General features: G+C 42.6%; 1 protein-coding gene and 1 long non-coding RNA gene across 3 annotated transcripts; one reads left to right on the top strand and one right to left on the bottom strand.

The window, feature by feature from the left end:
• Nucleotides 1-5828: 5828 nt before the first annotated feature.
• On the bottom strand, nt 5829-12300 carry TCF21 (transcription factor 21). 2 transcript variants are annotated; one of them, XM_011991472.1, is made up of 3 exons: nt 11578-12300; nt 9593-9690; nt 5829-8247 (listed from the first exon to the last, which is right to left on the bottom strand). In XM_011991472.1, the coding sequence occupies exons 1-2, from the start codon at nt 12025-12027 to the stop codon at nt 9601-9603; spliced, it is 540 nt and encodes a 179-aa protein (XP_011846862.1). In that variant the 5' UTR covers nt 12028-12300; the 3' UTR covers nt 5829-8247; nt 9593-9600. The 2 variants fall into 2 exon arrangements, with proteins under 2 accessions (XP_011846862.1, XP_011846861.1); XM_011991471.1 differs by lacking the exon at nt 5829-8247 and having other exon boundaries at nt 9146-9690.
• LOC105547771 lies at nt 8601-16705 on the top strand. Its single transcript, XR_001007267.1, has 3 exons — nt 8601-9716; nt 11995-12836; nt 13757-16705. It is a non-coding gene; the product is annotated as an uncharacterized LOC105547771 (long non-coding RNA).
• Nucleotides 16706-22169: the final 5464 nt, after the last annotated feature.

A 22169-nucleotide genomic window follows, 5' to 3' on the forward strand; every position in this document is an offset into this window, starting at 1 on the left:
GGGAGGTGGAGGTTGCAGTGAGCCAAGATTGTGTCACTACACTCCAGCCTGGGTGACAGAGCCAGACCTTGTCAAAAAAAAAAAAAAAAAAAAAAAAGATGCGTGGTTCAGTTTTCCTCATACCCTAGCCAGTAACCGGTCAGCCATAAGACATGTGAGTGAGGCCATTCTTGACCAGCTAGCTCCTAGCCAAATAGACAGCCAGCCAAAAATGTATGGGCAAGCCCCAGCAAGAACAGTAGAGCTCAGCTCAGATTAGCAGACCCTCTTAACTGACTCAAAGACTCTTGAGTAACAACTAAAGCGCATTGCTTTTAAGCCATTGGGTTTGAGAGTGGTTTCTTCTATGACAGAAACTGTTACATAATAAAAAATCACAAGACTTTCATGACTGGGATTGACTAAATGATTCAGAATGAATTAGGCTCTGAATATAAAATAATTTTTGGAATATTTTAACTAGTTTATTTTGCATACATTTTCCTTTTATGTATCCTGAATGGCAATATAGGATTAAAATAAAGTTATAAATAAGTCTAAAAGAGAGCCTTAAGAAAGTATAAAATACAAATTCTAATTTTAAAAAGGCTTAATGTCATGCTTTTCTTGGAAATATTTCTTTCCTTTGTATGGCTACAGTTTTAAAAATTTCTTTTATTCAGGGGCCCTCCTACATTCAAAGCAGTTTCAACAAAATACAAGAATTCTATACTCAGCTTTCTGCTGCTTTTTCACTATATAGCTCTTGGTAACTTATTTTCCATCTCTGAGCTTCAGTTGTCCCATTTAAAAAAGTGAGGATAATAATACTTCTGGGTCAGGGTTGTTTTGAAGATGAAATATGATAGCGTCTATACATGTGCTTTGTGAATGCAAATGGATGAAAAAGATTAAGAAAGCTGGATCTGTACTGGTATTTCTTAAATGTGCCTTATAATAACATTTTACTGGCTAAAAAGTGCTACTGATTTCCTCAATAAAATTGTTCTAGTCCGTAAAGTAGGTCATTTAGGTTATATGAATTTGTTTTGTTGTTGTTATCTCTGCTCCTTCTCCACATCATAGACACAATAAGACCTGAGAACGTGGCCTTTTTCCAAAAACATGTTGCTCCCCATTGGAGGAGCAGAATAAACCCAGGTGGTCCATATGTAGACATCCCAGCCCTTATGGCATTATATTATGTTTGTAGCAAACTGATTTGGGATTCTTGTTGCATTCAAAGCCTCCATTGCAAAAAGCTGCCCCAGCCAACAGCCAATCCATCTCCTGCCAACTACAGCTGATGGGATAAGAGGCATACAACTGCCTGAAGAATCTAATCAGAGCCTTCTAGAAGAAGTCAATAGTGGTCCCTATCTTGAAAATTCAAATTCAAAAGATGTGAAGATGTAAGCTTTGGATAGTTGAGTTTGCAACTGAATTCAGTTCTTGTTGAATTGGGGCCGCAGTCAGCAACTTAATAAACCAAACCTATGTGAAACAGATAGTTCAGAAGCCGTTGAAAGTGAGCCAGCACAGAAAATTAGGTTGCAGACGACAAAATGCAGAAGACTGGCAGTGAAAACAGAGACAAAGGCCCAGAGAGCTCCAGCTCAGAGGAGAGAGTTTCCCTCCTAACTTTTCAGTTTCCCAGGAGATATTCGCTAATTCCCAGTTACAATTTATTTTCTGCCAGGAGATGTCAGCCAGATTCCCTGGACTATCTTTACAATACCTCATTCCCCTTTTTATTTGAGCCAGTTTGTATGGATTTTTATTCCTTGTAACTATATGACCCAGTTAGTTTTTAAAAATTCTCCTGGATTTAGGATGTCTTAGGTTTCTTTTATTCCTTGTTGGAGAATGTTATTTTGTGATATAATGTAAAATATAGATTTGGTCTCTATCCTGGTTCTTGGCACAAGAGCTTCTAAGACCTTTGGAATCTCCTGAGTGATAAGAATTTTTTTTTTTTTTTTTTTTTTTTTTTTTTTTTTTTTTTTTTTTTTTGCATGCCAGTGAGATGGTTGGTGGCTGGAATCACTGCATGGTCCATAGACAGCTACAGCATAGGGGCTGGTTGCCCGAGGAACAAGCCTTGTGATTGGAGGGTTGGCATTTTCAGCTCCACTTCACCTCCAGAGAGGCAAAAGGGACTGGAAATTTGAGTTCAATCCCTAATGGCCAATTGTTTAATCAATCATGACTATGTAGTGGGATCTCCACAAAACCCCTAAGCAACAAGGCTCAGAGACCTTTTGGGTTGGTGAACACATCTTCTTACTGGGAGGGTGGGACACTCTGCCCCCATGGGAACAGAAGATCTCATGATGAGGACCCTTTCAAACCTTGCTCTATATACCTCTTCATCTGGCTATTCATTTGTATCCTTTGCAATATCCTTTATAATAAACTAGTAACTGTAAATAATAAACTAGTTCATCCGTGTCCTTTGTAATATACTTTATAATAAACTAGTAACTGTAAATAAGTGTTTGTGAGCTGTTATAGCAAATTAGTGAGGAGTTAGCATCAGAATGGAATTGTAGGACTCCTAGTTGGTGTCCACAGAGAATTGGAGAATCCATTTGTATGGGAGACAACTCCACACATTTGGTGTCAGAAGTGTTGTGACTGTATAGAAAAGGAGAGTTTTTCTTTTAGGGAGGATAAGTATGATTGTTTAAAAAAAAAAAAAAGGAAAAAAAAAAAAAGGCTGGGCACGGTGGCTCACACCTGTAACCCCAGCACTTTGGGAGGTTGAGGCGGGTGGATCACCTGAGGTCAGGAGTTTGAGATCAGCCTGGTCAACGTGGTGAAACCCCGTTTCTACTAAAAATACAAAAATGAGCTGGGCATGGTGGCATGTGCCTGTAATCCCAGTTACTGGGGAGGATGAGACAGGAGAATCTCTTGCACCTAGGAGGTGGAGGTTGAGGTGAGCCAAAATCGCACGCACCACTGCTTTCCAGCCTGGGTGACAGAGAAAGACTCTGTCTAAAAAAAAGACAAAAAAGAAAAGAAAAGAAAAGAAAAGAAAGGAAAAGAAAAGAAAGGAAAAAAATGGTAGGGGAAGAAGCTACTGAGTGGGAGATGGATGCCTAAAGTTAAGAGATTTGAGGGCAGCAGAAGATGGTGGCATTCACATAAACTATAGAAGATGAATGATGCTAGATGAGATTCATTAGTAAATGATCCCAAGAACCAAGCAGAAAACTTTAGAGGTGACTGTTTCTCAGCAATGGTCAGAATGCTGGTGGAAGACACATTGTTTTGAAGGACACAGTGCTTATTATGGACCCTTGTCTGAGATTTATTGTTAAAAAAAGAATCCATGTGTGATGTCATGTGAACCAATGTTTCATATTAATCCCCCTTCAACAAGATTGATCGTGTTTTTTCCAGTATAGATTTATTTTTACTATGGAATAAGTGTCTGTTAAATGTTTAAGTATTATGGTGTATAACCAAATTCTGAAATTAAAATTAGACAATATATCTAAGCCAGTCTATGGTCCTCGAGGTGCAACATAACCTCACTCAGCAGACACAGGTATCTCTAAGAAGCTTATCACTAAGCTTTGCGTATTCCTTTTTAAGCGCTTGCTGTGTACCTGAGACTGTGGTAGGTGCTGAGAAAACCAAGGGAACCAAACAGACGTGGTTCTTGCTTTCATGGAGCTAGAAGAGATAGAGAAAAACAGAAAGGAAAGAAAATAACAATCATCTATTATCACTAAGTTGATAAGTGCTGAAATACAGAAATAAGGGCAGGACCCACAGTAGATAAGCTGGTGAGATCTCACTAAAGAAAGAAGAGATCTGAATGATAATCTGTTTTAATCACACTCAAGGTGATTTGATGTTATTGGATTATAAGAATTCAATGAGGCCGGGCACGGTGGCTCAAGCCTGTAATCCCAGCACTTTGGGAGGCCGAGACGGGCGGATCATGAGGTCAGGAGATCGAGACCATCCTGGCTAATATGGTGAAACCCCGTCTCTACTAAAAAATACAAAAAACTAGCCGGGCGAGGTGGCGGGCGCCTGTAGTCCCAGCTACTCAGGAGGCTGAGGCAGGAGAATGGCGTAAACCCGGGAGGCGGAGCTTGCAGTGAGCTGAGATCCGGCCACTGTACTCCAGCCTGGGCGACAGAGCAAGACTCCATCAAATAAATAAAAATAAAAATAAAGAATTCAATGATTGTTTACTATTGTCTAGCTAACTAGGGGAAATGCATATCGTCCTTTCAGGCACTTTTGTAACTTAGTGACCAGAAGAAGCTGGGGGACCGATATTAATTAGTGTCTATTATGCTCCAGGCATTGTCCAATTACACATTAGCTCAAAAAAGTAGTCATTATTATACTAATTTTAGAGATGGAAGAACCAAGGTCCTGAAAGGTCTAGTATCTTGTCCAAGGACTCAGTCAAAAGCTCTTTCCACTATACCAGGGTCTCACCTATATCTGTGAAAAGCAATACGTTACTTCCTCATCACCAAATGGATTAATTTTAAAATAAGATCGTGTGAACTACTTAGTGCCTCAAATCATTTTCATTATAAAACAACGTTTTAAACTAAAGATTCTAGTCTACAGGCCATGTAAATTAACATTTAGTAATACATTTTACTGGAAAACGGGAGAGCATATTTCTTGAGGGCTGCCAACAATCCACCACCACTTGATTTCACCCAGTCCCATCATACCTACTTGCTTTATTCTTTTCTCAAATGTGCACCCAGACTTCAAGGTAAAAGGTTCAAGTTCAAGTTCAATTTAACCACTATAGCCCCATTGCCATTTTGCCCCACTACTCTCTGTCTTTTCTATCTTAGAGCCTCAAAGAGTTAATGATTCATTCACGATTCAACACTTATTGAGGTGTCAGGCACTACACTGAGTGCTGGGTACAAAAGACCGCCTGACTTTGTTTTTGAGAAGTCTGTTCTCATCACTCTGGGGCGTTCTAAACGGATACTCTCTCCTCCCTTTCCCACCCTTTCTCCCCGTTCGGCCCTGGGAGGGGCTCTTAAATAGTCCTTGGAGGTGGTTAATCTTTCGGTGAACTGGAAGGAGGGTGGGCCCGCGCAGCCTGCCCAGACCCGAAGATCAAAGGCGTGTTCCTCTCAGACGCCTGGAGGAAACCCGGCGGACTCTGAAGAATGCTGTTGGCAACCAGCGAGTTTCCAAGGGCAGAGCCAGCATTTGGAGCGAAGGATGCAAAGCTAAGAAAGGATGTTGGCAGGACAGCTGTGCCCCGCTCGCACCTGGGTTCCCCGCGGTGTGCGGATGTAACCCAGAACCTGCCCTGCGCCTCATCTCTGAGCCAGCGGATCTGCGGCGTGACACCAGCCCGCTGGCCCGGAGATTGCACCCGGAAAGGGACGGAAAGGAGGCTGTTCGGGCTGGGGCTCAGAACTCTTTCCCCGTCTCGCCTACTTCCAAAAACTCTTCTCCCAGGCGGGGAAGCTTCAGAGGCTGCTTCGCTCCTCTGCCTTTGCGCTCAGCTTCCCGCTGGCCGCGAGCTCCCCAGCACTCCTGCTGCCCTCGCCCCCAGCCCTGGCTTCCCTGCAACCCGAACTCCAGGCCGACTTCCCGACGTATACAGTGCCGGACCAGAGCAAAGTCAGCCACTCGCAATGGAGTGATGGGGAGATTTTTTCTGGCCTGAGAATGGACAAAGGGACTCTCCTGCAGGGGACGTGATTCCAGGGCGCCCAGATTTCTCTCTCCCTTAGAGGTCGCAACGCAGCCAACAGAAGTCTGGCTTTAATCCACTCAGGACTTAAAAACATCATCTAATGACTGAAATCTGTCTGAGAACACAGGAGGAGCGCATCCACGTCCACACACCCGAGTGGAATAAATCTTTTATTTTCTGAAGACAAGTGATTTGAAGTCCAGACTGAATCGCATTTAAGAATTAGGAATCCACTGCGTGCCATCCTGGAGTGAATAGAAAATTAAACTAAATTGGAGTCCAGAATATGCAGCTTCTTTAAGAAAAAAATTCCCTCTGAAATATTCTTTCCCACTGCATTAAGTAGTGTTCCTCATGAGAAATCTGAAAACATTGATTGTTAAAATGTGGTCCTGGGACCAGCAGCATTGGCATCACCTGGGGCCCCACTTCAGACTCCTGAACTCAGAATCTGTGGAGGGTGGAGGCGTCTAGGTGATTCTGAAGAACCACTGGCTTAAAAGTCTCCTTGGTCAGTGTTTTCCACTAATCAGTAAACATATAGAGCCAGCGGAGCTGGAGCTCTGTTTATCACTTCTCCTTTTAGAATGAAGTCTCTGTTTGACAGTGGGAAAGCCTGCTAGAAGGATCCTGAGTTGCTTGTAAAGTCATACAAGCAATGAGAGAAAGAGAGAGAGAGAGAGAGAGAGAGAGAGGACTTCCCTGGCTACAGTCCAGATTGGATATCTGTCTGCTGCTGAGAACTTGCAGACTCACTTACTTGAAACACTTCATTCTCCGTTCAGGCATCTGTAAGATGCTTTGGTTGTTCTCCTGGTTCTTTCTAAAAGCACCTTCTAAGATAGTTTTCATAACCTAGAGGTCACAGGCAGGATACTCCCCACCCTTAGCACCCCCCACTCCCAACTTCCAAACTATACTGGCTTGAGGTCAGGGGAGTTCCCCATTCTTTCTGTGAAGCTACTCACCCCCTATTCAAATTGAGACACACCAACTACCTGGGCTGGAGCTGGAGCAGGGTAAGCTGGGAGTTTTACCCTTCTGGGAAGACCAAAGGAGAGACACCTATGGTGGGTGTGGGTGTGCTGATGATCTGGAATGGGAGAAGGGCCCACTGAGAAGAAGAGATGGTTAGACTGTGAGTGAGTGTTGGAGGTATGTGTGGTGTGGTCACGTTGTCATGTTCCTGGGCTAGTGGCAGCCACCACCCAGTCATTCCCACCTTGATCCTCACTCCATTCAATGGGCAACCATGGGGACCTGAGTGTGCCCAGGTCCCTCCTTGGCTGAGGCTCCTGATGGGACTGGGCAGCCTCATCATCAGACACCAGTGTCAACCTACCTGCAGGTGCCAGGCCCTGACTTTGCTCTCTGGATTTCTAGGAAAAAGAAAGTTCTGGACAAATTTAGAGAACATTGGGGAGAGGTGCAAGGTGAGAGAGAGACAGAAAGAGAGAGAGAGTCAATAGATACCAAAAAGAGGTATTTTCGTTCATGGAAAAAAAAAAGATCATTGCCTGGACGCTATAAACATACACCCCTTGGAGCTTCCTGCCTGAGATACTTTCAGTTTGGATCTAGGCACAGATAGTTCACTACCCGCCACTTAGTAAAAGTAACTGACATTTTCATGGAATCTTTCCTTTACCAAGGGATTTTACAGATATAATCTCATTTGAGCCCCACTAAGGCTCTGTAAGATGAAAGGGGAAGGTCTGCATATAATGATTATTATCATTCTCATCACCTTTATCCCTGCTTGCAGAGATGGGAAAACTGAGGATCCAGGCTCCTTCAAGAAACAGCTAGATGGATGCAGAACCAGGGTCAAATCTACGTGTTCCCTATTCATAGCCACATGCCTCCTCCCTAGAGCAAAGGCTTCAAATTATTGATAGGCAACTATAGACAGCCATGAAGGCTTTCTAAAAACCCATGTGTAGATTGGCATTGCAAGGGAATGAGCAAGAAAAAGCTATTTCTCTATGGACGGCCTGCCTGGAATCCTCAGAATTTAGCGCAATTTTTTTTTTCTTTTTTTTGTAAAAACGTGAGTGGGAGATTGGAAAATTTGCGAAACTTGAAAGGCAAACAATTGAATCACACTAGGGACTCTTTGATTTGAACTCTGGATAGGCTGAGGCATGGGCTCTACCCCTCTGGTAGAAAGGAGAGAACACATGAATTTGAGGAACGGGACTCTGGCCAGAGCTTGAAATGTGTTCTTGAAAGTCAAGTTGGGATGGCGGTGGTGGGGTGATGGAAGGGTATCCTGATATCTTGAGAAGTCCTCCATGTGCAAATAGACAGGCGGAGAAGTCACCGAAGTTCTCAGCCCTTGGAGAATGAGGAATTGCGCTTGGTAATGTGGTCGCCACCCCTTGGTAATGAGGTCACTATAACTGACAGAGAGCACACCTGGCAGAGCAGCTTCTCCAGTCGGGACCAACCTACCGGGATCCCTCCTCTATGGCCAGGCAGAGGGCTCCACCCGAGGAGCAAGAAGCGGCCTGTGGGGTTGGTGGAAGGGTGGAGAAGCTCTCGCTCCAGGTACCAAACTAAGCCGAGAAAAAAGGATAAAAAATCGAAAAGAAAGAGCAAATGAAGCGGAAGTTTCAAGGCTCTCTGCGAGGAATAACAGTATAAATAACCGAAGACGTCTTGTAAACACTGCGGTCATAACCCCGAACATTAAACAGCCCCGGTGGCATCTGGCGCATCGGCTGCCGCGGGCTGCTCTGGGGCAGTGAGAGAGCCGGGTCCCAGGCTCCTCTGCCTTGCTTCTCTGTTTATCTCAACTTAATCTTCCCCTAGGAGCTGTTCCGTAGCCTGGAAAATGTTTAAATTAAAACCCAGTCCGCCGGAAGTCGTGGTGGGAGCTAAACGCGCCGGCTAACCGCAACCAAAAGGCAGGCATGCAGGTTTGTTGTTAGAATTAATTAATGGGTTATTAATAAGAAATGTAGATAATGTATGCTGCAGAACTCTGAAAATCCTGAAACACACCCTAAGGGTTATGGAATTTACATCTTCCATAGCTTCTGTTATTTCTTCACTAGTTTGCAGCCATACCCACACCTGGAAGGTGACGAAAGGTAGAGTTTACTTTCTCGCCCGTGTCAGCAGTCATACTGTGGAATCCATGAAAGCTGGATTTCCTTTTTCTGGTGCGTTTTTACTCTTGAACTGTGTAACTGTGGATAACTTTAATACTGCCCATTCTTTGTTTACAGTTACATAATTTCTATTGTCCTTAAAAGTAACCGACATATTTCTTTTTAAAGGTTTCAGTAAAAAACGTAATCTGCATCTTCATTATGAAACTCATATGCAATTTTCTTCTATCTCTAGAATTTAGATTGATGTTTAAAAGAATCATTTTCATTATCAAGCTTCCCTATAGTTTCCCACTTTTCTATTCCAAATATTTTAAAAAATCACACAAAATGTCAGAGCTTTTAGCAATATAAAGAAAGATTTATTTTCAAAAGTAGCAAAACTTGTTTGAAAAAAATATATATCTTTAAGTGAATTACTTTATAAATGTGACTGTCAAAGTCAGCTATCCTATGATCTACATTTTACAACATATTGTACAAAAGATACATTGATAGGCTCTTATCTATTTATACATTTATAATTACATATTGCACTTGGACCAGCAAGGCTTGCAGAGTCATTCACGGTAGAAGTTAATAAAGTTAAATAGATGGGAATCTTTGCAAGTACAATTGATCTCCTCTGGTTTGGAAACGAATCTCCTCGTCGTTGTAAAGTGTTCTCGCGGGGTGGGACAGAGAGAGGAGCATTGCGAGGGGGAAGCAGAGACAGAGAGCACGGAGGGCAGGGGTCGACTTCCCGGGGCCCGCTCCCCCCGGGAGCGCGCCTTTCCCAGACTCGCACCTCCAAGGTCAGGACGCCGTGGTTCCACATAAGCGGCTCGCGGTCACCACTTCTTTCAGGTCACTCTCGGGTTTCCCGGCCACCAAGAAGGGCCACGTCTGCGGGAAAGAAGAGGGTGGAGGAGGTAAGTAGCCGTGGCGGAGGGGGTGGGGTGGGCTCCGAGCCAGAGATGAAAGGAGTGGGGGCGGTGGGGGCAGGCAGTGCGCTGGAGAGACCGATTATCTCTGCAATGTTCTCCCGGTCCTAGCGCACCCCGCGGCTGCATAAAGCAAAAAGCTGCCTTGGCGCCAAGTCACAGCTCGAGGTGGTGGTGGTGCTGATGGTGGTCTTTTAGAACGAGAGCCAAAAGGGCTCATACTGGCTTCCTTGTGAGACCCAATGCAGGAAGCCCTGGGCAAGCCGAGAGTGGGTGGTGCTGTGGCACTGCCTGGAAGCAGACGCTCTGGCAGCCTGAGCGGGGAAGCCCAGAATGACCTTGTGCCTGCTGGGCACCGAGTTGGGGGCGAAGCTCCCTCCTGGCCTCTCTTCTGAGGCGGTGGTCGGGTTTCAGGGCCCTGTCGCTTTCATCGTCTTTCATCGCCATCTATTTCCCTAGCCCCGACTTTCGTTTCTTCCATCGCAAACACCGACTTTGACTACAACTTCTAAATTAATCACCATCTCTTAAGGGGAAAAAGAAAAAAGCTAAAAAAACTACATTGACTTTTAATTTAAGATCGTCTTCGTGCTGGACTGAGAAAGCATGCTTTCTCTTCCTTTCTCCGGGCTGTTTTATAATAAAGTTCATTTAAGTTTCTTATTTAAAGATGAAGAGAGTAACAATTGTAAATATTCGAGGCAGCACTTTCATTTTAGGTGAAGATATTAAAAAGCTATTTACTCATTTAAAAAAAAAAACCCAAACTTTCAGTTGGAGGGAAAACTATTTTTCATGGCAAAATGTGGTTTTGCATCTTCTTCTCCCTCAGTTCCAGAAACCAATTCGGTGAGAAGACAATTCAGACCTCTCTCACTACTGCTCTAGTGCTGGCTGATAAGACTTGCCTTTTAAGAGGAAAAATCTCTCATTCTTATCATATACAAACAGAGGTCCTAGTAAGTTGTTGTTATTGTTTTTCTTTAGATCCTAGAAGTTTTAAAATAAAATCAAATAAAAAAATTAAAATGTATTTCTTAAACAGTAAAATGCATTTGAGAAAAAAGTAGACTCAATGATTATCAGGTTTTTTTTGTATTAAAAAAGTTAGATTCAATGGGCATTACTTTTTAAGATAAAAGGTAACTTTTCTTAAATCTTGAATGAGAGTGACCTGTTTTAATATTTATTAAACTCATACTAGTGAGGATTTACTGATTTTGCTGATAATTACTGGAACTTCTAGGATTTAAAAATACTAATCCACTTATAGGAGAAGCACAGAACATTTAAGTGGTTGGGGGCTTACATTGACAATTTAGGGGGGCATAGATGTGTCCTTATCTAATGGTCCTAAATATGCTTGTGAAAGAAACGGAGGTGGGTGTTTTTATTTACAAGGAAAGGAAAATCAAAATCCACTCTCAGCTAAAAGAAGAAAAAAGGATTAATAAAATGCCTCCTCGGCGTGAGGTCTTGTCAGTGTTCTCAGTTCCGCAGCAGCCACTCTACCCCAGGGAGGATGGCGATGGAGCGGGCTTGGGGGATCCCTCCTCTGTGCCAGCTCAATACACTTGCAAACCTTTAATTGGGCTGCCACGTCAAACCCTTGCATAAATCACTCCCGCTCCGGGGGCTGGTAGGGCAGAGAGCGAGGGTCATGTCTAGACCGCCCGCCTCTGGTCCCTGGAGGCTCTAGGCCCGCGGTGGCCGAGGTGTATAAGTCACCGCCACGCCCGCAACCCCACTCCCAGCCCCGCGCGCACTCGCGCCCACCGCTGGCGGGACTGCGGGCGCGCCTGGACTGCAGGCTCGCCTGGACTGCAGCTGCAGCCCCCAGGGCACTCACCAGGTTGACCGGGTGAATGTACCCGTTCTCGTATTTGTCGTTAGCCAGGATCTGCCTCAAGTGGGCGATGTAGCTGGACGCCAGCCTGAGCGTGTCCAGCTTGGAGAGCTTGGTGTCCGGGGGCACCCAGGGCAGGGTGGTCTTGAGTCTGGAGAAGGCCTTGCTCAGCACTCGCATGCGGGCCCGCTCTCGCGCGTTGGCGGCGTTGCGCTGGACCTGCTTCCCCTCCTGGCTGACCCCGCTCAGGGGGCTCTTCTTGGTGGGCGCCTTCCTCCTTTTGCCCAGGCCGCCGCGGCCCTTCTGGGGAGACCCATTCTCACAGTTGGAGCTCTCCTCGGTGCTCTCGTTGGAAGTCACAAATTCCTTGTTCGAGTCCATTTTCAGCCCGTCACATTCCAACATCTCCACCTCTTGAAGGTCCTCCACATCGCTGAGGGAGCCGGTGGACATGTTTGGGGGAGTGGACGAGGGAGAGAGGGAGAGAGAGAGACAGAGAGAGAGAGAGAGAGAGAGAGAGGCAGAGAGAGAGAGAGAGAGGCCCTGAAAGCAAGGGGCCTCCCGAGTGTGGCGCAGCCACCTCCTGTTGGGAGCTGGAGTTGGGGTCTGGTTGGGTTTCACAACCCTTTCCCCTTCGCACAGTTGTGAGAAGGAACCTAGAGGACTTCTGCAGCAGAGGAACCGGCTCTCTGTTTCCCCACTCCCAGAGTCGTGGCCGTAGAGGAGTGTGAGCGAGCGCTGAGGAATTTGGTGGACACTAGGAATTTATCTGGGGAATAGAGGGGCGGATCTTTGCAGCCCAGGGGAGGGGCCTGCCAGGCCCCAGCAAAGCGCTTAGACCCCTTTCACAACCGGAGGGAAACTCATTGCACAGACCCTAATTTGCAACTTGTAATGTAAATCAACTCAACTGCATCATGTACTTACCAGCCACCTTCTCCCAACTGTGGCCGGCCGAGGAGAATCATGTCCTGTCCATCTCTAAAAGGCCTTTCCCTCTTAAGACATCACAGCTGGTTGTTACTGAGAACTTTAGAAAAACGACTAGATCCTTTGGCTCTTTCTGGGCCTTCCACCTACGAATCTCACAAGCACTCCATTCCCTCTCTCCTCTCAAGAAAACACAAGTAAAAAATACAGGGAGTATCAACTGCATCCTGCCAACACCTCATAAGACTCCAAGGCTTTACCAAGATCTCCTTCCACCTTCCCCGGGATAAATGAGGACAAGTGCTTCCTAGAATCTTTATGGTGATGGAAAAGTAAGTATCAAAAATTTCACCTACACCTGATCATTTTCAAGACATCAAAGGACTGCCTATGTGTACACAAACCTACTTGATTTGCACACTCAAACCCAACACACACAGCTTAGTGGGAGTGGGTAGAGAATGAGATAGGGCAGTATGAGTGTGTGGAAAATATTATGTTAGTTGATCAGCTTTTCCTAATAAGTGGAAACTTTCTCCTCTTTTTTTTCTAGAAATGCATTTAATATTGCCTTGAGAGTCTTAGTTGCGCTGAGACATCACCTTGCCTGGCACTTTTTGTGATGCACCATCCCTTTCAATGCTGCTGTTTTTGTCTTCTTCCAGCCTCTTTGGTGCCAGTGTTCCTCACATGAAGCTGACACTACAAAACACAAAGCAAGATTATCCTTTTGAGAAAGGTTCTTTTCCATCTTTAACCCCAGCTCGAGCCATCTTTCCTAGAGAATAACAAAGTCTCCTGGGAAGTAGGTAGAAAATCACAGGGAACCAGAACCTAGGGACCGGATGAAATTGATGCAATGAAACCAGGGAAACTGAAGGTGTAAATCTCTCTTACAATTTCTTTGCCAGGTTTTCTTCCCTTGCAGATAGGCACTGAAGTTGGGCTGGAGAAAAATGTGAGAGTGGTTTCTGAGTGGTTGTCTTAGGGTCTGAAGGCTTCTCCTACATTAAGATATCATATCTCTAATCCTAGGCTCAGCTGGGAATTCACTAACCTCTAACGCTTTGTTTTGCTAGCAGGGTCTTGTTTGCTTTCCCCCGATGCTGTAAACTAAACAGGTTGTCAGCAAATCAGTCTTTATTAATGAATTAGTGACCCCTCTTCCATAATATCTTCGCTGAGGACCCAAAATTTGTTAATCACCAGTGTAAAGATTTATGAGCTCTCTTATTTTCTGTTGTTTGTGCAGGTGGAGATTTAAATGACCACATCCACCCTAAGATTTATTGTGAGAATGATTGATGTTATAAACCAGGAAAGGACTCTTCCCACAGCAGGGATGACAGAAATATCAAGTTGAAGTTGCCTTTGTCTTCACGTACAAATGACCCAGTACTACAACACAGAAAGTATAATAATTTCATCTGAGGTTCAAGACAGCAGTAAGAGAACACCCAGCAGGCCTGTTAAAATTTTCTTTACTAATTCCCCAACTAGTTTCCTGTGATTTGCTCTCCCTTCTCTCAGTCTTGGTAAAACATGAAAGTTAAAGTTATTTTTAGAGTAAAGAGCTCTGTGAAAATGGGCATTGGCCAATACTTTGTGAAATGTGTGTGTGCGCGCGCGTAGCTACTAAGATATCTGCAAAATAACTACAAATAATTAATTTGGGCTCTGGAATGTGATAATTATTATAAAAATTCAAACTATGGCCTTACTACATACCAGGCTATTAAGCTGTGATTTTTCTTGTTGGAGTCATTTTTTTTTTTTCTTTTTGGCTCTGGTTCTCTGTTACACCTTAGTTAATGGACTGCTCAGGCTGTCTGGGGGGATAACAATCATAGTAATATGTACCACTGAAAAGATTTCTGTTGTCTGTATATTTTTCAATGTTGGAAACTTTAAAGTACCAATTTCTGGAAGCATGTAAAACTAGCCTCATGTCATAGGCTGGTTTTTATGCTTAGCAATTATTTTTCTTTATGGCCATATAAGAAATAATTGTCCCATGTCCATTTATCTTGCAGTGAGACGTTTAGGCTGAGAAAGGCTAGTGGTCTGATAATACATTTTGGAGTGTTTCTAAAATTCTGTAAAAGATGGCTTCCAGTTTGGGAGTAAGATTTGAAGAATGCTGTTGCTTACGTATCTTGATTTGAAGTCTTGGAGAAAGAATATTCATATGAAAAATGCTTTTTTCTTTTAAAATTTTGTGTCTATCCCTGCTAATAAACACTTAGGGACAAATGGGTGGGGCAAATGACTTCTTGTTGGACTCTACTGAGCAAATCAGTTAAGCTGTAACTTAAGCTGTGCCAAATTCTCCCAAAATGTAAACTATATTCTGTGAGAAGAGAAGCACTTTGGAGAAGCTGTATTAACCCTTTTGGTACATTGACCATTTCTGTTCCAAAGCATGAAACAGAAAACTAGTGATTTGAAAGTATGAGATCATTTCTAAAAGTTCTTACCTGACTTTTAAGAAACAGTTATGCCCCAGAGGCATCTGGCCAATTTGCTGCTCACTTCTAACAATTTGTTTTGCAAGAAAGACTATCTTTGAAAGATTTTAGTGCTAAGGAAATTTTATCTCCAAAAGCTGTAAAATGAAGATTAGGCATGGAATGTACCCTTGAACTTAAATCCTGGTTTATCAACTGATACATTTACAGGAAGTTCAAATTTGATTCAGTTGCACTTGGATGGAATAATTTGCTTCCTTTTTTATGAGAAGGAAAACATCATAGGCTTCCTTTGAACTGACTTCACATGCCATTACATAATCTTTCTCAGGGGAAAAATATGCCTTTAAATTTAAATTTTAATCCTTTTCTCTTTCTACTCATCATTTGGTCAGGAGAAACATAGGCTGGCAAATCGGCAAAACTGCCCATTCTCTTTTTTCTTCATTTCTAATTAGCACCTCCAGATGTTTTATTGATTTTGTTTGATGGTAACTACCACCACTTCAAACATTTGCCAACTTTCTATGCAAGTTGATGCCTTTTCTTTTTTTCACAGAGTCTGTCTTGCTCTGTCGCCCAAGCTGGAGTGCATTGACACAATCTAGGCTCACTGCAACCTCCATCTCCCAGGTTCAAAAGATTCTTATGCCTCAGCCTCCTGAGTAGCTAGGATTACAGGTGCCTGCCAATACACCTGTCTAATTTTTGTATTTTTAGTAGAGGTGGGGTTTCACCATATTGGCCAGGCTGATTTCACACTCCTGACCTCAGGTGATCTACCCACCTCAGCCTCCCAAAGTGCTGGGATTACAGGCATGAACCACCGTGTCCAGCCAGGTGCCTCTTTTTTGATTTTACATAATTATCTCCATACCCTTTGTTGGCTGCTGATTGATTATTGTCTATCTCCCACCTATATGCTTATCAAAATCTGACTTTGTTTCATTAAATTTTAACTTTATTTCATAAAGTGAGCATTACCTCTCTTTGCTCATTCTAAATTACAGTGGTGCTGGCCTGTTATGTTTTGGCAGCCAAAGTGAATATAGCACTAGTGAGCTTGGTGGCTAGCTAAGAAGGTCAATAATAGTGATGCTAGGTGTTGCTGCTACCCTTACCTGGCACCAGCTGGGAGATGGTATATATCCTGGATGGTATAAATCCATTCAGTAATCAGAAGTCTTCCACGTGTTCAGTATACCCTAACGCCCTCTTTTCACATTTAATTCAGTGAATTGTAGATAAGATGCCACAGTGCTAAGATTTAAAGCTGGCAAATAACAACAGTAAAGTCTAGAGAAAGATTCTGCATGGTTCTTTGAATCCAAGAGTTAATCTTGCATTTCACATGTTCCATTATACAGCTTTGAAAGCAGCCAAGCCTATGTGCTTGAAAGTCGGAGTTTACCCTAAGGTGTAAGTGGGCCAGAGAAAACTCAGGCAGACAAAGAGAGTTAAAAATTTTGCAAAGCCAGTTTAATGTCCTCCTAAGTTTTCTAATACTAGAATAATTTTATTAGACCCTGTCAGTGTTAGGAAAGAGAGAGAAAAGGACTGAACGACTCCTGAGTCAGGTACCATGCAAGGACCTTTGCCTCCATTCTCTTGTTTCATGTATTTTCTCTCCTTTCTGTTGGCACTACTAAAGAAAGAGCTGCCACATGAAATGAATATTGTATTAGAAATGCATGCCAGAGGCTTTCCCCTGTAATAAAGTTTTAGAAAAACTGGCTTGAGTGATGACTATTCTGTATCTTAAAATAAAGCTTGAAAGCAAAACCTCCCAAGTTTTCCCAAAAAGAATAAATCTTCTAGGTTGTATGGGAGACCACTTTAGTGCACTTACATGTTACATATAGTTTATTGATGGGCATAAAAAAATACAGGCCAACTTGCTGTCAGCCTCCTTCCTGTATGGAGGCACTGGAATCAAAGGCTCCTTTGGGTGATTATCTCTTTGGGATTATTTCCTTGTGGCAGGTGCTTTCAGCTTTGAGGAACCAAGAGTCGCAGGAAAGTACTGAGTGTGAATCCTGACTTTAGGAAGATGAAATATTTCCAGGCGATGAAGCATTTTAAAATAGAGACACAAAGTAATAGTTTGTCAGAACTGGATAGGGCTGAGGACCAAGGAGGCCGTAAATAATCGCAAACTCTGTTCCAATGAGATGTCAGGGACAGTACTGCCCACCTAACCTTGCGTCCTGATTTGCCTCGTATTATTCCTTCCACTGAGTCACATTGCCATGAATGGTTTTTGCTGTTTGAATAATTATAGTAAATGTGAGAAAGTTTCTATTCTGTTATTCCCTATTTAGACTATGTAACCATTGATCCCTAAATTATACAAAATGAGATAGACTTGAGCTGTCCTGGGATATAATGCTTAGAACCCTGTCTAAGATGGTTTAAGTAACGTAATCGCCAGAAGGACTTTGTTAAAATAGAAACCTCCTCTCTACCGTAGAAACCTGATGGGCCATCTGAGGGCCACTCATTCAACTAACATATCCCCAAATCTGCCCTCTTCTCACCATCTCCTCTGCTAAACACTGGATCAAGTCACTCAAGTCACTCAGATGATAACAGTCTCTTAAAGGGTCTTTTTGTTTCCATTCTTGTCCTCTTAAAATCTATTGTCAATAAAGTGTTTCAAGTCATTCCCCTGCTTAAAATCTCTTAAAGCTTCTCATTGTGTTTCATATAAAATCCACACTTCCGATTGTGGCTTGGGTGACTCTGGTTTGCTTGCTACCCTTTAACCACGCCGGCCATGTCTGTGCTCCTCCAAGACACCACACCCGTGCCTCCCTCAGCACCCTTGCCTTGCTGGTTTTCCTGTTTGGATGTTTTTGTCTGGCTCTCTGCATGGCTGAGCCCTTAGATTTCAGATCTAAGCTCAACTGTCATTTTCATGTGAGAACTTTCCTGAGCATCCAATGAAGAATATTTTTGTTCCATGATTCTACTTTATTTATTAATAATAAAAAACAGTAGCTAACATTTACTATTTACTACATACCAGGCACTGTTATAAAGCCCTTTCCAGTTTAAAAAATTTAGCCCTAGTAACAATTTTATAAGGTAGGAAACTTATAGATGAGAAAACTGAAACACAGAGAAATTAAGAAACTTCTTTAATTCATAAAATTAGTGTCTTAGTTGTCTATTGCTGTGTAATACCCAAATTAGTGACTGAAGTTATTATTATTTCTCTTGGTTCTATGGGTTGACTGGATAGCTGGGTGGTTCCCATGTGGGGACTGTCACAGTGTTGCAGCCAGAAGGCGTCTTACACAGCTACAGTCATGTAAAGGCTGGACTAAACTGAAATCAAAGGGGACTTCTTCATTCACACATCCAGGCCTCAGCTGGGATGGCAGGGGCAGCTATTTCTGGGCTGGCATCTCTCTCCAGACAGCCTCTCCATGTGGCTTCCTCAACCTGACAATCTTAGGTGGTTGAAGTTCTAACACAGTAGCCAGCTTCCTTCAGAGTGGGCATCTCACAAGACCCAGATGGAAGATGGAAGTCTTCTTATGACCTAGCCTTGGAAGTTATACAACGTCACTTCTGCTTCACTCTGCTGGTCAAAAGCGAGTTCTGGGGCCATCCCAGATTCAAAAGCAGGGCTTGTATAAGAGCATGAATACCAGATATGGTTCAGTGGGGGAAGTGGGGGGTTGGGTGGGGGTCATCCTTGGAAGTTGGTTACCACAGTGCATAAATGCCAGAGTCTGGACTAATACACAGACAATCTGACTCTTGAGCCTTCACTTTAAACCACCATGCTCTAAAATCATTATTTTTTAAAATTTTGTTGACTTTGTTATTATCTCTCTGCCAACCCCTCTCTAACTATATTCAAAGCTTCATGAGTATAGGGACGTGATGGGTCTTGCTCAGTTGGGTACTCAGAACCTAAAGCAGGGCTAATATATAATATGTACTTTATAGTTGTTGAATGAATGAATGAATATCTTATCTTTTTAAAAAATTACTCAGCCCCTAATGTCAGGTATTTTAGATTTTCACATTTGGAAGGTACACTGTAAACTGTAAAGTATAATAATTATTTAGGGTACTAACAAACCTTCAAAACACAGTGGCTCAGACAAGCCACAGATTTACTTTTCTCTTTCATATCAGTGCAGACCTAGGCAAGTGGGTGACTCTGTTCTGCAAGGACACCCAGGGATCCAAGTTTTTTCTACCTTGTTAGTCTCTCATCCTTTGGGGATGACATATCTGAGTGAAGCCAGCTTACTTTCACCAGCCCTGAGGTGGTGGGAAAGAGGATGGGAGGCAAACAGATTCCTTGTAATAATGGGATCTGAAAGTTATACATATAAGTTCCACCCCCATCCATTGGCTTCTTTAGCTGCAGGGGAATTTGGAAATATGGTTTCTAAATACGCTATGCTAAAACTTAGGGTTAGGGGGAATCTATTAGAAAAAAGAAGAGGAGCCTGTTCACAGAATCTGCCAGTGTATTTATAGCATAAATGATAAAGTTAACTATAATGTAAAGACCTGAATCTTTTGTTTGACCCTGATGTAAAGTTTACTTTCTGTATAAGCTAGCTTTATTGTTTTTATGCAGATGACAGTTCTCTGTGAAATTATAATTAGTCAAAATCTAGTGCTAATGGGCTTCAGGTCTCATTTGGAGCTCAGAATCAGTTGAAAAACATTTAACAACTCACCTCTGGCTACATGTTTGAGGTCACACACCAATGTGAGGCATTCCAACGAATGTTGTCATTAACTTACCTTCAAAATAAAAGCTTTATAAAAGTACTACTTTTGAGGCTAGACCAGTAGAAATGTATAGGTTATATTTACTAACAATCATTGGTACTCACTAAAGCCCTCCAAGTTGTTTTACAAGAGTTGAGAGCAGCTCTTTAAAAAAAATTGCTCTGTCACTTAGGCTGGAGTGCAGTGGCACAATCTTGGCTCATTACAACCTTAGCCTCCCAGGCTCAAGCGATCCTCACACCTCCTCTTCCCAAGTAGCTGGGACTACAGGTGTGTGCCACTATGCGTGGCTAACTTTTAAATTTCTTGTAGCGATGAGGTCTCATTATGTTTCCCAGGCTGGGCTCAAACTCCTGGACTCAAGCAATCCTCCTGCCTTGACCTTCCAAAGTGCTGGGATTACAGGCAGGAGCCACCACACCCGGCCTGACATATTTTCAAGGTTTGATAGTAGAGTGCTGTTCTAGTCAGTTTAGGCTGCCATAACAAAATACCGTGTGGCTTAAACAACAGAAATCTGTTTTCTCACAGTTCCGGATGTTGAAAGTCCAAGATCAGGGTGCCAGCACGATTAGGTTGTGGTGGGGGCTCTCTTCCTAGCTTTAACTTTAACTTCATTTAACAGCCTCTTTCTCACTGTGTCCTTATGTGGCCTTTCCTCTGAGTGCATAGAGAAAGACAGGCAGAGAGAGACAGAGAGAGAGAGAAAGAGAGAAATCTCTTCCTCTTATAACATCATTGGCCCTGTTGAATTAGGAACGCCCTTTAAGACCTCATTTAAGTGTAATCATCTCCTGAAAGTCCTGTCACCAAATACAGTTACACCGGGGGAGGGGACTTCAACATGAATTTTGGAGATTCACAATTCAACCCATAAAATTCACTATTAGAAATTATAACCAAACAATATTTTTGTTTTATTATTATTCCCAACTTTCCGCCTATTCAGGATTAAGAGAAGATGTGCTTAGGACTCTTCTCTTGTTTGAATATTTACTGTAGATTTTATACCATTGGCAATAATGGCAACAACAATAATCCTCAAGAATTGGCTGTCTTGATTTTCCTTTTTGAGGAATCATTAGGATGAACTGTACATCTAGATTCATGATCTATGATGGGGGCGGGGAGGTCATCTGATTCTCATTCCTAAAATTTGCAGAGAGAGGAGGACTATTCTTTAGTTAGAAGCTCAAATCAATTTTAAAGAACCATTAGTAGAAGATTTTAGGAATTCTTTATCTAGTGCATTTGAGTACACCACACTGCTCCCACACAGCAATAGACATGGGTTAGATCAATTTACTAATAACATTTGCCAAATGATTTTGGTGGGTTACTCCATAGACAAAACAAACAGTTGATGGACTGCACTGGGGTCTTTTCAACTGGTCACTCTGACATATTTTGGATAAAGCCAATATTATTTTAAGCTAGAACGTTAAGCAGATACTACACTTCCTCCTCTCACATGAATAAGTGAATTCTTTTTCCTCTCAATCTAATTGCAAAGCCATCTACAGTGAAATAACTTGCCCAGGAAGGATAGGATTCACACTTCTCAAATGAATTTGAGTGGAAGAGTGAACTAAATGTTGGATGGAAAGTATAAAGCTTACATCCTATCAAATTTTAAAACATGAAAGTCCTTAATAGAATTATGATTTTCTGTTCATTTTATATTTTTCTCTTAAATTATTGCAGTGGGAAAATACTCCTGGACTGTGAACCAAAGGACCAGGTCCAAGTTCTCCTTATACATGTAACTAGTTGCATGAACTTGGACTGAGCCCTCTAACTTCATTGGGTCTCAGTGTCCTCTTTAATGTGCTGACAGCAGGGATGGGTTCCATAGGGTTAATTGAGATGATGCATACAAAGGGATTTTGTTTAGTGCTTAACATGTAGTAAACATTTATAAATACTGGTGGTTGCCGTAATGGTAGTTGTTGCCATCTCTTAGGCCCTTTTTAACAGTAACATTCCATTTTTTTCCATTTCCATTTTTGGCTAGGGGTAAGATTTTATAGACTATAGCAGGGGTAAGATTTTATAGAACATAAGACTTTCAGCAATAACAAGATAATAATAATAACTCAAAATGAGTAGAAGATGATAGTCATATGTTTGCATCCTGAAAAAACATAGACTTGCATTGGATCTTTTATGGAAAATGGAGCCAAATTTGCTATTGCTGATGAGGGAAGCCCTCAATCAACAAACCAACCAAATAAACAAAAATGCTTTTTAAAATGATGCTGTTGACACTTTGGGAGGCTGAGGTGGGAGGGTCACTTGAGGCCAGAAGTTTGAGACCAGTCTGGGCAACAAAGTGAGATCCTATGTCTGTGAAAAATAAAAAAATTATCTGGGTGTGGTGGCATGTGCTTGTAATCTCAGGTACTCAGGAGGGTGAGGCAGGAGGATCACTTG

The sequence above is a fragment of the Mandrillus leucophaeus genome, unplaced genomic scaffold (genome assembly GCF_000951045.1).
Source record: "Mandrillus leucophaeus isolate KB7577 unplaced genomic scaffold, Mleu.le_1.0 Scaffold396, whole genome shotgun sequence".
Classification (NCBI taxonomy): Eukaryota; Metazoa; Chordata; class Mammalia; order Primates; family Cercopithecidae; genus Mandrillus; species Mandrillus leucophaeus.